General features: G+C 38.8%; 1 protein-coding gene and 1 pseudogene across 9 annotated transcripts in view; one reads left to right on the forward strand and one right to left on the reverse strand.

The window, feature by feature from the left end:
• The window catches only part of DOCK7 (dedicator of cytokinesis 7), a 219,826-nt gene that overhangs the window by 9,512 nt on the left and 191,581 nt on the right, over nucleotides 1-18,733 (forward strand). For all 9 annotated transcript variants that reach the window (XM_073896632.1, XM_073896628.1, XM_073896629.1 and 6 more), the window contains exon 2: nucleotides 17,086-17,191. In XM_073896632.1, the coding sequence (XP_073752733.1) occupies nucleotides 17,086-17,191 (106 nt within the window). The remainder of the gene's footprint in view (nucleotides 1-17,085; nucleotides 17,192-18,733) is intronic.
• On the reverse strand, nucleotides 9,951-10,603 carry LOC112823924 (nicotinamide riboside kinase 1 pseudogene; annotated as a pseudogene).

Consider the following 18,733-nt stretch of genomic DNA (forward strand, 5'->3'; position numbering starts at 1 on the left):
ACTTACGAATTTTTGTTCCTTTCCAAACCTTATAGCTGATTTACATTTTTGTCTTGTCCTGTGGACGGTTATCTTATATTACTATGTGGATTATTACCATTTCTGTTTAACATTGTACTAATTCTGAGCATCCTCATTTTGCTTATGACCTCAGAGGGAAAGCTTTCTATGTTGCACTTCATAGCAAGCCTAATGGTTGCTGTAGGTTTTTTTGTAGATACCCTTTTAATCTGAGTTGCCAAGAAAACAGAGTGAGACAGGATTAAGAGTTGAGGATTTACTGGGAGGCATAATCCCGGGGCATCAAGAGAAAAGGGAGGTGAGACAGAGACGGGGAAACAATGTAAGGTGATACCTTATCTTATTGGCCATTGCTTCACAAAGGGCTTGGAGAGAGACTGTGTTTGGCAGATATGCTGGCTTGGTCACACAGGATATCTTTGGACAGAGGGACAGTTTCTCACATCAGTAGATAGGAGTCTGGAAGAAGAAGAAATTGATCTACCTGCTTTTGTCTTGCATCCTGTTTTCCATTAGTCAACTCCATCTCCTCAGAGAATGAACTTCCCTTCACTTTTGGGTTGCATCATAGAGCCCTTTGGCAAGCAGTCTGGGTGTATCACTACACTTTCAGTGGCTTTTTACAGAGGAGACTTTTTGGTTGCATTTGACAGAAACACCAGTCAGATTAATTCGCTTATAACTGAGTACATCAGGTCTCAGGATACCGAGGGTTTCAGCAGCCTCTTCTCTTCGTGTCTTTGATAGATTTTCCACTAAATGGTTACAATGAGAGTTGACAGACCCAGGCTCAAATCCTACCATTTAGTTCTGGCAGAAAAGATTCAGGAGCTCCATCATTGGTTTGGCTTGTGTCACATGCCCCTGCTTGAACCAATTACTGTGTTTAGGGGATAGAGGATGCTGGCCATTCCTGGATCACATGTCATTCTCCTTGGCTTGAGGAGAGAGGTGATGGTGTCAGCCCCACCCAATCTCAAGTAATGAGTTCTTTGCCAAAAAGAAGAGGTTTCTAACCAAAAGAAAGAGGGGGAAGGTAAATGCTGGTCACACCAAAATAACTGGTATTCTTTAAGTTTGGTCATTGTAACTTGTTCAGCTTCACTATAATTATTTAAATATATAGCAATATAGTCAGTTGTACTACATGTTAAAATTTATATGTAACTGATGAATCCAAAAATATAAAGAAAAGCAGTGTAATGTGAAGCAGCTCTGGATCCCTGTTCCTTATCTTTAAGTTTAGCTCTGATCTTAATGCCAACTCAGCCCTCACGGGAAGGTCTGCTTAGTTTTCGCAATTTGGCTTTCCCAGGCTCCTTTCTGCTGTAGTTCTGCATCATGAGGTGTTTCTCATTTATCCTCTGCGACCAGAAAACTGCACTCATATCAGCCATTTAATGATTTTAATAAACTTTGCTGAAGGTAAGGGACTGTGGTAAGGAGCCTAAGGGTGCAAGACTTTCTTCGAGACTCCACTTTGGCGCTCCTCTTTTCTTGTCTTCACATTCTTTCTCTGACTGCAAAACAATTTCTTCCTCTCATCTTTATACAGCCAGGCCCAGGCTCTCTCTCTCTCTCTCTCTCTTTTTTTTTAAGATTTTATTTATTCATGAGAGAGAGAAAGAGAGAGAGGCAGAGGCAGAGGGAGAATCAGGCTCCCCGCTGAGCAGGAGCCCGATGTGGAACTCTCTCCCAGGACCCTGGGATCATGACCTGAGCCAAAGGCAGACACTTAACCAACGGAGCCACCTAGGCGCCCCTGTATTTGAATTTCTTAAGGAATTGGCAAACTTCCACAGCATCTACACCATTTTACATTTTCATCACCAATATATGAGAGTTCAGATTTTTCCACATCCTGCTAACACTTGTTAATTGTTTTCTTTTTGACTGTAGGCATTCTAATGAGTGTGAAATGGCATTTCATTTTGGTTTTGATTTGCATTTCCCTGATTTGTGATGGTTTTTCTTGTGCTTATTGGCCATTCACATATCTTCTTTGGTGAAATATCTATTCCTATCTTTTGCTCATTTTTAAATTGGGTTATTTATCGGGGTGCCTGAGTGGCTCAGTCATTAAGCGTCTGCCTTCGGCTCAGGTCATGATCCCAGGGTCCTGGGATCGAGCCCCACGTTGGGCTCCCAGCTCAGCGGGAAGCCTGCTTCTCCCTCTCCCACTCTCCCTGCTTGTTTTCTCTCTCTCACTGTGTCTCTGTCTGTCAAATAAATAAAATTAAAAAAAAATAGTTAAATTGGGTTATTTATCTTGTTTTTGAATTGTAGAGTTTTTTATATGTCCAGAACATAAGTCTTTTATTAGATATATGAATTACAAATATTTTCTACCTGCTTCGTTTCTTCATTTTCTTTTTTTTTAATATTTTATTTATTTTATTTGATAGAGACACAGCGAGAGAGGGAACACAAGCAGGGGAAGTGGGAGAGGGAGAAGCAGGCTTCCTGCCCAGCAGGTAGAAGCAGGCTTCCTGCCGAGCAGGTAGAAGCAGGCTTCCTGCTGAGCAGGGAGCCTGATGGGGCTCGATCCCAGGACCCTGGGATCATGACCCGAGCCGAAGGCCGACGCTTAATGACTGAGCCACCCAGGCACCCCTGTTTCGTCATTTTCTTAATGGTGAAGTTTGAAGCACAGAGATTTTAAATTTTGATGAAGTCCAATACATCAATTTTTTTTTCTTATGTGGATCGTGATTGTGGTTTTATTCTCTAAGACTGCTTAATTCATGGTCAAGATTTCCTTCTCTGTTTTCTTCTACAAGTTTTTATAGTTTAGCTCTTACTTTAGTTTAATGATCCATTTGCATAGATTTTTGTGCATAGTGTGAGATGAGGATCTAAATTCATCTTTTGTGGGACTCGCGGCTGGCTCAGTCAGTGGAGCGTGCAACTCTTTGACCTTGGGGTTGTGAGTTCGAGCCCCACATTGGGTGTAGAGGTTACTTAAAAATAAAAAAAAATCTTTAAATCTATCTTTTGCATGTGAATGTTCTATTGCAACAATCTTTGTTGCAAAGACTATTCTTATCTCATTGCATTGTCTTGGTACCTTAAAAAATCAGGTGACCATAAATGTGTTTCTTTTTTTTTTATTATGTTAATCACCATACATTACATCATTAGTTTTTGATGTAGTGTTCCATGATTCATTGTTTGCGTATAACACCCAGTGCTCCATGCAGTACGTGCCCTCTTTAATACCCATCACCAGGCTAACCTATCCCCCCACCCCCCTCCCCTCTAGAACCCTCAGTTTGTCTCTCAGAGTCCATAGTCTCTCATGGTTCTATGTGTTTATTTCTTTTTTTTTTAATATTATGTTGACTATTTTGAATTTTTTTTTAAGATTTTATTTATTTATTCGACAGAGAGAGATACAGCGAAGAGAGGAGACAGACATAAGCAGGGGGAGTGGGAGAGGGAGAAGCAGGTCTCCTGCAGAGCAGAGAGCCTGACATGGGGCTCTATCCAAGGACCCTGAGATAATGCCCTGAGCCAAAAGCAGACGCTTAACGACTGAGCCACTCAGGCACCTCTATGTGTTTATTTCTTGATACTCAATTCTGTTTCATTGATCTGTGTGTTTTTTTTTTTTTTAGGATTTTATTTATTTATTTGACAGAGAGAGACAGCGAGAGAGGGAACATAAGCAGGGGGAGTGGGAGAGGGAGAAGCAGGCTTCCCACAGAGCAGGGAGCCTGATGCGGTGTTCGATCCCAGGACCCTGGGATCATGACCTGAGCTGAAGACAGACGCTTAACGACTGAGCCACCCAGGTGCCCCGATCTGTGTGTCTTTTCTTAACACCAATACCATACTCTTCTGCTTAGTGTTACTTTATAGTAAATTTTGAAGTCCGGAAGTGTGAGCCCTCCAACTTTTTACTTCTTTTTCGAAATTGTTTTGTTCATTCTGGATTTTTTGTATTTACTTAAGCATTTTAGGATCAACATCAATATAAGGTTTGCCAATTTCTGCAAATTTCCCCCTTTGGGGATTTTGATATGGATTACGTTGAATCTGTACATTAGTTTTGGGAAGAATTGCCAACCGAATCATATTGAGTCTTCAGATCCACAAACACAGACTGTCTCTTCATTTATTTATTTATTTATTTATTTATTTTTACGATTTTATTTATTTATTTATTTGAAAGAGAAAGAGAGAGAGAGAGAAACAGCACGAGAGGGGAGAGGGTAAGAGGGAGAAGCAGACTCCCTGCTGAGCAGGGAGCCCGATGTGGGACTCAATCCCAGGACTCCAGGATCATGACCTGAGCCGGAGGCAGTCGCTTAACCAACTGAGCCACCCAGGCGCCCCTGTCTCTTAATTTATTGAGATATTATTTGATTTCTCTTAGCAAAGTTTTGAAGTTTTCAGTTTGTAAGTCTTGTACTTCTTTTGTTAAATCTGTTTCTAAGTATTGTTTCTGATGTTATGATGAAAGTGAAAAATTATTTTTGGTTTTTCGTTGCTAGTGTATAGAGATACAGTTGATTTTTGAACATTGAACTTATATCCTCTGCCTTTGCTGAACTTGTTTATTAGTTCTGGTAGTTTTTTTGTTAGGATTTTCTGCATACAGGAGCATGTTGTCTCTGAGTAAAGAGTTTTATTTCTTCCTTTTTCATCTGAACACCCTTAATTTGTTTCCGTTTCTTTCCTTCCTTCTCCTGCTGCACTGGCTAGAACGTCTAGTACAGTGTTGAATAGTGAGAGCAGACATCCTTGCTTTCTCCCCAGTCTAACAAGAAAAGCATTCAGACTTTCACCATTAAGTATGATGCTATTCGTAGGCAGGTGCTGTAGGAAAGGAAAGGAGAAGACAAAGATTTGAGAAGTATGTAAGAGTTAGAATGAACAGGACTTAGCAACTAATTGTATACAGGATATAATTTGTACTTTTGTGGGAGATTCTGGCTTTATTTTTGTGAAGTAGGTTGGAATTGAAGATAAATTTATCTCCTTTTGGGAAGATTGACTTTTTACAGTAAAAGGTTTTCTCACCCTCTCAGTTTTCATTTTAGTTGCCAATTTCAGATCAGTGTTAATTTTTCCAAATGCTAAATTAAAAATTTTTTTTGCTGGGCGCCTGGGTGGTTCAGTCGTTAAGCGTCTGCCTTCGGCTCAGGTCATGATCCCAGGGTCCTGGGATCGAGTCCCGTATTGGGCTCCCTGCTCCGCGGGAGGCCTGCTTCTCCCTCTCCCACTCCCCCTGCTTGTGTTCCTGCTCTCGCTCTCTCTCTCTCTGTCAAATAAATAAATAAAATCTTTAAAAAAATTTTTTTTTCTTTAGTTACAAGTTAATATGTTCCATGAAGTTGGGAACAATGTTATCACCACGTTTCTGTTGAGGAAATTAAGATATGGTAGAATGCTATAGATAGAGTGTTGGAGACATCCACATCTCTTTCATACAGTGCTTTCTAAATCTTTGACTTAAATGTTATTCCAAAATTGTGTCAGATGGGATACATGAGTCATCAACATCTTTTTTTCTTTATCCTCCCCAAAAAGGAATTATGTCTTAAATGTTAAGTGTATTATATAGAAGGACTGTCTCTGTGCTTTGGTTTCACAAATCAACCTTTCTTTGTTTTTGTTTCTTAGGCCTTTAGTGGCTTCTGGCCCACTGTGAACCTAAATTCTTAAAGAATTTAACACAGGCTAACTGACAAGTGACAGGGACTCAGAAGGGAGTTTTATTTAGCCATCCCTGAAAGTTAGGAAACAGATCATAACAGTGGTGGTGGTTGTAATTACAGTGTTCCTATTAATATGTTAAGTGTATACACTAGACATTTTCACTGAGTATCTTAGCTGACCTCATAGGCTAGGTTTTCAAGAACAGAGAACTCATTAATATGAACTGTAGCTAGAAACATTTACCTTTGGAAACTTGCTTCCAAGGAAAGAGGCCTTAGGAGTTTTATGGATCTAAATTCAAACCCTGCCTCTCTACCTTTCATTAGCTTGTGAAAGTTACTTTATTTTTGAAGTTTATCTAAAAATATGTGTTTTTGGGCGCCTGGGTGGCTCAGTTGGTTAAGCGACTGCCTTCGGCTCAGGTCATGATCCCGGAGTCCCAGGATCGAGTCCCACATCGGGCTCCCTGCTCAGCAGGGAGTCTGCTTCTCCCTCTGACCCTACCCCCTCTCATGCTCTCTCTCTCTCAAATAAATAAAATCTTTAAAAAAAATAAAAATATGTGTTTTTCTGACTGTAACGTAATATATGGTGCTGTAGAAAATTTGGAATACAAAAGGCCCAAAAGAAAAAATAAATTTTTTTCTTTTTCTTTTCACACATAATTCTAGATTTAGACAAAATTCTCTCATGGAGCTTGCATTCCAGTGATAATCCTTACAAATCTAGAAATAGCCTAAATGTCTACCAATAGAGTTTGCTGGTTAAATATGTTCTGGTTCACCCATATCCTAAACTCTGTAGCAGATAGAAAGCCGGAGAGCAATGTTTAAGAGTGGGGGCTCTATGTTCAGATCTTGGTTCTATTCCTTATTAGTTTTGTGACCTTAACCTCTTGGTACTTAAATATCCTACTATAATGCCTACTTCACAGAGTTTTTCTGAGGATTAAATGGGGTATAACAAGTCTAACACATTATACAGTATCTGGCATATAAGTTATAAATGCTTGATAAATATTGTTAGAGTGTTATTAATTTTATGTGCTGATATGGAATGATTCCCAAGATATATTAAGTATATAATGTAAGGTATCAAGAAAAGTTTTTTTGTTGTTGTATGATGTCATATGTAGACATTAAAAAGTAGACACATATTTTTCTTGAAGGATACCTGATAAAATATTAAGTGGTTACATTTGGGAAATAAGATTGGGGATTGGAGGTAGAGAGATGTACCGTTTGTTTTTACCTCTTTGTGAGGTTTGAGTTTTTTAATGCCAGGTATATATTCCTTTTGTTTACTTTTTTAGAAAGATGTCTTCCTGGGGCACCTGGCTGGCTCAGTCAGTAGAGTATGTGACTCTTGATCTCAGGGTTGCGAGTTCAAACCCCACATTGAGTGTGGAGTCTACTTAAAAAAAAAAAAGATGTCTTCCTTTATAGATTTATTTTGTCTTTTCTCTATGTTGGAAAATCTTATTTCCTCTGCTACTTGTAATAACTTTATTTACGTAATTGTAGAGTTTGAACATAGTTCTGGAACCAGCCCTTTGCAGATAGGTTAAAGTAATATTAGAGACTGCTTTGAGATAAGTAAACATATCATATATCTTGTTTAAAAAGAGTTTCATGTATAATAGCAGAGCATTGTGTTTCCGTGTTTCACTTAATAAATGGGATAATGATGTCAGCAAGGCTCTTACAGAAATGGTTATATATTTAGAATTCTTCTGTGGATTCAGAGTTTTCACCTCAGCAAATATTTACCTATTTGACAGTAATAGATAAAAAGGCGTACTTCCTTGTCCTTTCCCAATCAATTAGAAACAACTGTACTTACAGATTAGTTTACTCTGAAAGGCATTTGGAAGATTCGTATACTGAGTAGTCTCTATATTCATTCTTCTGCCCTATCTCCTTTTCTCTCTCTGCACTCGTATACCTGTGTCTCCATTTCTTTCTCTCTCTCCATCGTCTCTAGACAGAGGATGTAAAGATTAATTTGGGGTGCAGTCCCTGTCCTTAAGCTCACATCAGGGGGCGCCTGGGTGGCTCAGTCATTGAGCATCTGCCTTCGGCTTCGGTCATGGTCCCAGGGTTCTGGGATCGAGCCCCGCATCGGGCTCCCTGATCGGCGGGAAAGCCTGCTTCTCCCTCTCCCACTCCCCCTGCTTGTGTTCCCTCTCTCCCTGTGTCTCTCTGTCAAATAAATAAATAAAATCTTAAAAAAAAAAAAAGCTCACATCAGTTGTTCCATTCTAGTATTCTCTCTGAACTACTTTTTGGGACGGTGGGGGAGAATTATGATTTTCTCTCTATTCCCATTTTTTCAGTTCAGCTTTGAAAACATTTATTAAGTACTCAGGATGTGCCAGGCACTCTGGTAGAGGGTACTTTGTAAATGAAGTCCCCCCCTTGTATTGCTTGGTTTCTTTCAAGGAGATAGGTAAGTAGATTTCAAAATAATTTGATAGATGCTATGTCTATGATATTGTTTGGTATCACAGTGAGATAGTTTTTGATAGAAAAGTGCCACCAGATTGAGTTAAAGAATATACATTTTCTTTAATGGCAGAAATTAACCTGCTTTGAGACATTTATACAGAATAAGAGCCAGCATAGCATACTCCAGAAGTGAAGTTTCCTTGTCCTCCCTAATTCCTCAAGGAGGTTCAAAGTGCCTCTGAAGTGTGAGAATGTGCCAGACCTGAGAAGCCAAGTTCTTGTTCCTTCACTGTTCCTTTTTTCCTTCCACCATACTTTTTATATTAGAGGGTTGCATTGGTATTCCAGAAGAACCTGCTTTGCAATTTATGTGCTTATATGAAAAAGAATGTTTACAAACATAGGGCTTTCCTACTGCTGAAATCAGTCTCTGTGTCAGCAAGGCCAGGTTCTTATTCCAAGGTGAAAAGCAGTCATCCGGCTAGTCGGCTGCCTGTCTAAATGAGCCCCTTAGTAACTCTGTTTCCTTGAATATATATGGATACATATGATTACTTTGAAAGCACAGAGGAGGAGAAGCTAACCTGAGTGGAACAGAACAGAAATAATCAGGCAGGGCTTTATGGAGGACACGATATACTTCTTTGAAGAGTACTTGCCCCGTCTGTACTCCATAATTAGTTTGCTAGTTTTGTACATTAAGGTAGAGCAATAATAACTGAAGAGTTTAAAGCTAAGTTACCAACATCATTTGCATCTCTAAAAATATAAGGACATTTCCTGCATTACTATAATACTGTTTTCACACATTAAAAAAACAGTAATTCTTAATAATGTAATACCTGTCCATGTTCAAATTGCTCATTATCCCCAGAAATGTCTTTTGTAGCTGGTTTGTTCAAACCAGGATCCAATTAGGAACCATTCATTACAGTTAGTTATATCTCTTAAGTTTTTCTTTTCCTTCTTTTAGTACCTTTTTTTTTTGTCTGAAGTCTTTTTTCTTTTTTTTTTTTTGCTAAAACTTAGCCCGCTGTCTTTACTTATTTATTTACCCATGACACTGATTTGTTGAAGAGACTTGCAGTACAGAATGACCTGCCTTCTGGTTTTTGTCTGATTGCTTCCTTTGGCACCAGCTTGTTCAGCTTGTTCTAGTGTTCTCTGTATTTCCTGTTAACTGGATGTTAGATGTACAGTTTGATTCAATTCAGGTTAAACATTTTTGGCACAGATACTTAGTAGGTAACACAATGTTGCATTTCTTTAATCTATTGTTTTTGTTTTTTCCTGGTAAATTATTGATTTTTTCAGTGTCACTGCTACTCCTAGTAAAGCCTTTATTTGCAGGAGGTAGGCATCTCTATTAGATGGTAATGAATATTTTTAAAAAATTACAAATAGAAAAATATCACCTGGCATTATATCTAAGGTGAATACTTTGTGATACTTAATATGTGTGTTTATATACACACACATCACACGCATATATACGTACATACACACAGACACATTCATACAAACACAGTAGATTACATATATACTGGATTGTGATGTAAGCCTTATTTTGTCCTCTGTGTCCTATTCAGAAAAGTTGGATGATCATTAGTCTAGAGGAACTGAGTCATTGTGAGCTGTGCTATATCTTTGCACTCCTTGGAGTGAGAATACCTCATCAAGGTAAATTCCTGTCTACTGGCATGGATAACTATTTACTGTTTCACATATTGGGGAAACCATGTGTGATAACACAAACAAACAAACCAGCAGCTGCCATCATACCAAACTACATACTGTATCTTGGTTAAGGTCCTTAAATATATTTCTTTGAGTTCCCTAATTCATCCCAGCAAGGATTCAGGGCACTCCATTTTTATGTTGTTACTTGCAAACACTTTTGCTTTGCTAGTTCTTGTATTAGATCTTCATACACTTGTGAGAAGAGGTCCTTTTCAGATTTTGTTCTGTCTAGGTAAACAGTTTCCCACCTGATGTCTTCATTTCTTCTCTGTGCTTTAGATACTTGGGCCACATGTGACCATCAAAGTACCCTGGGGGGTCTGGAGGCTTGTAGACCTTTATACTCCTCCTCCTTTTATATTCTTCGTATGGAATGGTAAGAAAGTAGCTTCTGTTCCATAGTGTGTCACGGGGCTTATAGTTAAAGAGAAGGAAGCCTTTGATCATTAATATGGGAATTTCTCAGCATTTCCAGAGTCTGTTGATAACAGTGAGTGTCTTGGGCTTTTTGTCCATCAGGAAATGGTGGATATCATTTTTTCCATGTTAAGTGCTTCAAGCACGTCATCCTGCAGAAATCCATCTGTATTTGTCTGTCTCTCAGACTGTGGCTTAAAGAAATCATCCTGAGATATGATGCTGCAGTTTAGAAGGTATTTCTGCAAATTCTTAGCCAGTGCTGCCTTCCTGCCACTTGTCACAGTACTAATTCCAATGACAAATGTTTTCATAATTAGCATAGAAAATCATGTCTTCCTAAAAGTTTCCAGGTGCCAGTTTGAGTCCTCCCAAGCAAAGCGGGAGAAGCCCATAATCCCTCTTTCCACACCCCTACCAGGTCATAGGTGGCCCACGTCTAATCTGTTGTTTTCTTTATTTCGCTTTTCTTTATCTTTAATACCAATGGTAGAACTGTGATTCCACCCATCAGTTACCAGTCTTGGGCTTGGATAGTCACAACACTGGAATATCAACTGTTCTTTTCCTTTTTCCTTGGGGGATTTTTAGCCAGCCCTTTTTTGCCTTGTCTCTGATGTAGTCTCTACCTGGTATATTCTGTGGTATATCCTCTTAACCTTCACTTCTTCCCTGACTTTTATTTTATATATAAACAGTTACAGTTCCAAGAGATCTTATTTCTTATTTGACATAGTACATGGCAGCTACTCTTTGTGACTTTATAGGAGGAGTTCAGTTAAACTCTTCTGTTTTGTATAAACTCTCCTTACTCATCTTTTTAATTAGCATTTATTTATTAGTTGTTTTATTTTATTTTTTTTAAGTAAGCTCTATGTGGGGCTTGAACTCAGGACCCCAACATTAAGAGTGGTAAGATCTACGAGGCTTCCCTCTCCTTACTCATCTTTACTAATAAGGTTTTACTTCTGGTCCCATGGAGAATGAGTAGAGATGAGAGAGGCTCAGATTGGTCATTCTGGATATCATGGGTTAGATGGGGCATCTGAAAGTGGGAGGAGGTCAGAGGAAAGATTAAATACAACATAATTTCCCTCAGGATGTGAGTCCTTTATTGGTTATCTCCAGTGTCCTATGGTGAATGGCCTTAGTGTTTTCTTTTGTGAAAATTGTAATGCATGTTGACATAATGAGGGAGCTTGTGGAAATGGAGAGAGTTGATCAGGAGACAAATAGGTCAAGTATTCAATCAATTCTTTTGGGAGGGGAAGAAGGTATTCCCTTATAATTTAGGAGCATAAGTAACTATGGAATTTTTGACCTATTCTTTCTACTTTGCAGTTTATATATATATATATACATATATATTTAAGATTTTACTTACTTATTTGACAGAGAGAGACAATGAGAGAGGGAACACAGCAGGGGGAGTGGGAGAGGGAGAAAGCAGGCTTCCCACTGAGCAGGGAGCCCGAAGCGGGGCTCGATCCCAGGACCCTGGGATCATGACCTGAGCCGAAGGCAGACGCTTAACGACTGAGCCACCCAGGCGCCCCTGCAGTTAATATATTTTTTAAAGATTTTATTTATTTGACAGCACGTGAGTGCATGCATAAGCAGGGGGAGTGGAGGAGGTAGAGGGAGAAGCAGGCTCCCTGCGGGGCTCGATCCCAGGACTCTGAGATTATGACCTGAGCTGAAGGCAGACACCCAACTGACTGAGCCACCCAGGTGCCCCTGTAGTTAATATTAGTAGCTTATTAGAAGTAAAAAAAGGACTTCCCTGTATTTCCCTACAGTAGAGCTATCACTAGGAGTAGGAAAAATTATTATTATTATTTTTAAAGATTTTATTTATTTGAGAGAGAGAGCATGCACAAGTGGTGAGGAGGGGCAGAGGGAGAAGAAGGAGAAGCAGACTAATTCCAATGACAAATGTTTTCATAATTAGCTTTGAAAATCATGTCTTCCTAAAGTAGGTAAAGGGAGGTAGATGCCAGGCCCCATCCCAGGACCCTGGGATCATGACCTGAGCTGAAAGCAGATGCTTAACTGACTGAGTCACCCAGGTGCCCCAGACTAGGAAAAATTATTATGACAAAAGGGAATCTACAGTAGGCCCCCATTACCCACAGTCTGACTTTCTGTGATCAGCCTCAGTCAGGGAACAGATGCTCCTCCTTCTGAGGATTCAGCATCTCTCTTCTCAGTAGGAGCCTAACGCCGCCTCCCAGTGCCTAAGTCATTCCCCTCATTTCATCCCATCGCATAGGCATTTAATCTCACATCATCACAAGAAGGGTGAAGATAATATAGTAAGATATTTTGAGAGACCACATTCACATAACTTTTATGACAGTATATTGTTACAGTTGCTCTGTTATTGTTGTTAATCTCTTACTTTACCTCATGAGTAAATTAGACTGTCATAGGTATGTACATACAGGGAAAAGCACATAGATACGGTTCGGTAAAATCCACAGTTTCAGGCATCCACTGGGGGTCTTGGAACTATTCCCCATGAGTAAGGAAGGACTACTGTCTAGTAAAGGATTTTAACTGATATCAGGAACTATATTCATCATATTTTTTGTCTTGCATACTTTGGACCCTAATATTTATTTTTCATTTGGGAAAATTTCCTCACTACCATTCTATGAAATCTTCTCATATAGAGAGGGTCTCAGTGTAAATACATCCCTTGTTTAGGTTATATTTTTATTGCTATTATAGCCTATTTTAGAAATGGTTTTTATTTTCAAATTATTACTAATTTTCTTTTTTTGGGAAATTATGTAATGTAGAAATAAGACAAATATTTGTAGCATGGGGATTATCTTTTGTATATCTCTGTTAGTCAAGAAAGAATCATCTCTTTTTTCAGGTAATCATATTTCATTTATTTTAAGTTTCACTGCTTAACATCTTCTGAAATCAGGGTATGTCTTCCAATTAATTGATGGTATGGTGGTTAATTGGCAAGGTTTTTCTTTCTTAGCTATACATGAAGTAATGGCAGGTCTTAATAATTAGTGACATCTTGAATTTGATGAAATTCAGATAACTCATGGTTTAGCCCCAGAAACAATGAGGTAGTGCTGAGGTTGATAGACTGAGTTGAGTAGCACTGAGGAAGAGACACATAAAGAGACATAGAATACTTATTCTATGCCTGTCTGTGAAAAAGCTTTTTCATATTCTCATCTAAGTCTTGACAAAAGGATCAGGAGATTTTAAGGCCTTTAAACTTTAAACACAATAAAGAACACACAATATATAGGCTTCATTAAAAGACCCAAGGGGAGGGGCACCTGGGTGGCTCAGTCGGTTAAGCGTCTGACTTCGGCTCAGGTCATGATCCTGGAGTCCCAGGATCAAGCTCCGCATCGGGCTCCCGCTCAGGGGGGAAGTCTGCTTCTCTCTCTCCCTCTGTCCCTGCTTTCTTGCTCACTCATTCTCTGTCTCAAATAAGTAAAATCTAAAAAAAAAAAAATGAATGAATGAATAAATAAATAAAAGGCCTAAGGGGAATCCTAAACTGAAATGAACTTCCTTGTTTTTTCACATCTGGTGGAAAGTGGAAAGTACAGAGAGTTCCCTTATACGTTTCCCCAGCAGATTTCCTTTATTTTTATTTTATTTATTTATTCATTAAATATTTTATTTATTTATTTGACAGAGAGAAAGAAAGAGAGTGCACACACACACACAAGCAGGGGGAGTGGCAGAGGCAGAGGGAGAAGCAGGCTCTCTGCTGAGCAGGGAGCCCGAGGTGGGGCTCCATCCCAGGACCTTGGGATCATGAGCTGAGCCGAAGGCAGACGCTTAACCAACTGACCCACCCAGGTGCTCCAAGTTTACCTTATTTAAAAAAAATTTTTATTTTTTATTTATTTTTTTTAAAGATTTTATTTACTTGACAGAGAGACACAGCGAGAGAGGCAGCACAAGCAAGGGGAGTGGGAGAGGGAGAAGCAGGCTTCCTGCCGTGCAGGGAGCCTGTTGCGGGGCTCGATCCCAAGACCCTGGGATCATGACCTGAGCCAAAGGCAGACGCTTAACGACTGAGCCACCCAGGCGCCCCCCCCAAAATTTTTTTTTAAATTTTACTGTTTTAAGTATGCTCCATGCCCAGGGTGGAGCTCAGTGCGGGGCTTAAACTCATGACCCTGAGATTAAGACATGAGCTGAAATCAAGAATCAGATGCTTAATCCACTGAGCCACCCAAGGTGCCCGAAGTTTCCCTTATTGTTAATATCCTGCATTAGTGCGGTACATTTTATAATTTATGAGCCAATATGGCTGTATTATTATTAATGACAGTCCATGGACTACATTGGGTTTGCTCTTTGTGTTGTACCTTCTGTTGGTTTTGACAGATGCATGAGGACATCTGTTTACCATTACAGAATCATGCAGAGTAATTTCACTGCTCTTTAAATCCCCTGTGTACTACTTTCTTAGCCCTTCCTTCTCCCCCTCTAGCCCTGGCAACCCCTGGTTGTTTCTTTTTTTTTTTAATTGTCTCCATAGTTCTGCCTTTTCCAGAATGTCATATAGTTGGAATCATACAGTACACAGGCTTTTCAGATTGGCTTGTTTCACTTGCAGGATTCTTTTAAGGTTCTTCCATGTCTTTTGTGGCTTGATAACATATTTCTTTTTATTGCTGAATAATATTGCATTGTATGGATGTGCTGCTGCAGTTTGCATATCCATTTACCTATTGAAGGATGAACTTCTAGGTTTCAGCAATTATGAAGAACAAATTAGCCTTTTATAAAACACAGAAATGGTCTAAAGTACCTCAAATCACCCATTAAAAAAAAGTTGAGGTAATTCAGTATCTTGAGACTTATTAACTTTTTTTTAACCTTTGTATCAAAAATTTCTACTTGAGTAATAGGCTCAAAACAGGCTCAGTAAATATGTGTGGAATGGTTGAACATGAAAAAAGGAAGGAGGTTTGGAAGAGAAGAAGGTGGGGGGAAAAGATTGTATCATAAATCTGGATATTTTTTGGAAAATGAGATTGTTTAGAAATTCAGCTGGAGATTTGTATGGGGACCGGGGACCAAGATGTTCAGGGCTCTGAATTCAGCCTCTGGTTTGAGAACGCTGCAGAACAAAAGCATCAGGCTGGCCCAGAAATCAGGTCATTAGACCTATTTTAGTTTATTTGCGGTAGAATGACTGGAGAAAGTGGGTTTAGTTTTTGGAAAAGAGTAAAAAAAACCCAGAAGGCTAGTTTTATAAAATAAGGAAGTAGACAGTTGATGAATCTAGTGTAGAGGTTAGATATTAACTACAGAAAAAGAATTGCACAAAATCTATGGATAGTGGTGTTTATTTTGTGTTCTTGAGTTATAATTTCTTTTTTTATTTTTGAGTTCTTATTTCTATTTAATAAAAATGTTACTAATGTGAGGAAGTTATTAGTTACTGGATTTGGGACTCATTGAATATTTTGCTTTATAGTTTTGTGAAATATGAGGAATATGGAGCCTGATGAGGTATAAAGTCATTTGAATTTCTAAAATATTTTTGTTTTAGAAATGCCATGTCAGTAAATTTGAAATACTAGTATGCCCCCAAGGGTTAGTAACCAGCTTGAAATGGTGGAACTTCTAAACTCTAATCCTATTTCAAATAAAGACTTATCTGTTGTATTATGGTAATGCTTTTGTGGTTTACTTCATTTGTCAAAAAGTTCAGTAATACCGTATATTTCATAGGACTAACCAGTCACCTGTTTTGAGTGCTGCATGCTAAATATTTTAGGGAAAACAATGATGAATGAAACCCCTGCCTCTCTTTATATAGAGCGTACATAAAATATGGAAAAATAACTAGGAAGGAGGAAAATGCATTAGATTATAAATGCTCTAAGAGTTTCAATGAAGGGTGGTAATTTTAGTTGGGGTGAGCTAAGACGTTTGTATGCATGTCTTGGTATTTGAGTTTAGCCTAAAAACTAGTTAAGAATTGAATTTGTGAGTATAGGAGAGAAACAGCTTTGTGGGAAGCAATTTATGTTCACTGACAAGAATTTGGGAAAGGACACACAAGGCAGGAAAGGTGATTAGGGTCAGATTATGGAAAGCCATTAATGCCAGAGTATTAAGGACGATTTCTATTAGTTAAGTAAAAATAAGGGATAGTTTTCTGGGACATGAATGAGGAGCTAGTGATATTAGAAAGGAAAGAGGAGGGGCGCCTGGGTGGCTCAGTTGTTAAGCGTCTGCCTTCGGCTCAGGTCGTGATCCCGGGATCCTGGGATGGAGCCCCGCATCGGGCTCCCTGCTCAGCGGGAAGCCTGCTTCTCCCTCTCCCACTCCCCCTCTGCTGTGTTCCCTCTCTCGCTGTCTCTCTCTGTCAAATAAATAAATAAAATCTTAAAAAGAAAGGAAAGAGGAGTTTTTTTCTTCCTAATTCTTTGTTTATAAAATATTTTAGAATTTTATATCCTTAAGATATGTACATTTTAATATATATATGTATATATGTCTTATTATAGCTTCCTGCTGTGTTGAAAGCCAAAGTATGTTTCCTGAAATGCCAGATACAAAAAAAGCCTTCTGTAAGTTGGCTGTCACTTTTGTGTCCTACATCAGGATAAAGATGTTCTACTGTAATTATAGGCAGTATTTACTGAAGTAGCTTATGAATTTATGGCCCTATTGATACTCTGAGATTTTGTTGTTTTTTAAATGAATATTTAATATACTTAGTTTTCTTCCATTTTAAACGTGGTTGTTTTCTTTTTAAATAATGTATTTACTTTCTTTGTTATAGAACTGTGGCTGCTGAAGTCAGGAAGCAGATCTCTGGACAGTACAGTGGTTCTCCTCAACTGCTCAAAAACCTCAACATTGTTGGCAATATATCCCATCATACCACAGTAAGTAACATATTTAAAATCTGGGATGTTAACTGGCACATTACTGACAAGGCTGTGAAGAAATAGTGGAAAGATGAACCAATGGATTGGGCTCCATCACTAGTCTAATAATCTGATTTGCTGCTACCCCTCTCTTTCCTGAAATTTGAGTTGGGGAAGAGTGTTAGGAGGTGTAAGACAAGTGCTGATTTCCTAGTCAACTCTGAAACTTTACATTCAGGATTTATCAACTCTGGAATTTTATGGTTAAGACTCCCCAGATCCAAGGTGATTCATTATAGGAAAATTTAGGAATCTGTTCTGGAAATAGGTACTGAAGGAAATATTAAATAATTATGTAGATTTGTAGTATTATCTGTCCCCTTTTATAGAAGGGAATATACAGTTAGTGAATCATTGCCTTAGCCAGTTACTATGTCAGAGGTATAAGCATATGTGTTCTTATTAAGGAAACTGGCATGAGGATAATCAATTTTTAGAGAGAAAGCTCGAGCAGGGGTGTGGGCCTGGAGGGAGAGACAGAGGGAGAGAGAAAATCCCAAGCTGGCTCTGATACTGGGCTCACTCTCTTGACCCTGAGGTCATGACCTGAGCCAAAATCAAGAGTCAGATGCTTAACCAACTGAGCCACCCAGGTGCCCCAGGATAATCAATTTTGATAAAAAATGATACTTAGTAGTTATAGTAAGAATATGAATTAAAAATATACCTCCAGTCCACAATAGCCAAACTGTGGAAAGAACCAAGATGTCCATCGACAGATGAATGGATAAAGAAGATGTGGTATATAGACACAATGGAATATTATGCAGCCATCAAAAGGAATGAGATCTTGCCATTTGCAACGACGTGGATGGAACTGGAGGGTGTTATGCTGAGTGAAATAAGTCAATCAGAGAAAGACATCATATGACCTCACTGATATGAGAAATTGTTAATCTCAGGAAACAAACTGACAGTTGCTGGAGTGGTGGGGGGGTGGGAGGGATGGGGTGGCTGGGTGATAGACATTGGGGAGGGTATGTGCTATGGCAAGTGCTGTGAATTGTGCAAGACTGTTGAATCACAGATCTGTACCTCTGAAACAAATAATGCAATATATATTAAGAAAAAAAAAAGAAGAAGGTAACAGGAGGAGAAGAATGAAGGGGGGGAAATTGGAGGGGGAGACCAATCATGAGAGACGATGGACTCTGAAAAACAAACTGAGAGTTCTAGAGGGGAGGGAGGTGGGGGGATGGGTTAGCCTGGTGATGGGTATTAAAGAGGGCACGTTCTGCATGGAGCAATGGGTGTTATGCACAAACAATGAATCATGGAACACCACATCCAAAACTAATGATGTAATGTATGGTGATTAACATAACAATAAAAAATTTAAAAAAAATAAAAATATACCTCCATTTGTCAAAAACTAAAAAAGTAATTAAGAGTGACGGGTAGAATTATGTATCAACACTTTCCATTTAGGTATGAAAGGACAGCAATTATTGAAAAAACATGGTATTCCAGAACATAACAGTTTGATTACCTTGTAATGAG

This window comes from Callorhinus ursinus, unplaced genomic scaffold (assembly GCF_003265705.2).
Source record: "Callorhinus ursinus isolate GAN/ISIS: 27379988/994484 unplaced genomic scaffold, GSC_fseal_2.0 scaffold9, whole genome shotgun sequence".
Classification (NCBI taxonomy): Eukaryota; Metazoa; Chordata; class Mammalia; order Carnivora; family Otariidae; genus Callorhinus; species Callorhinus ursinus.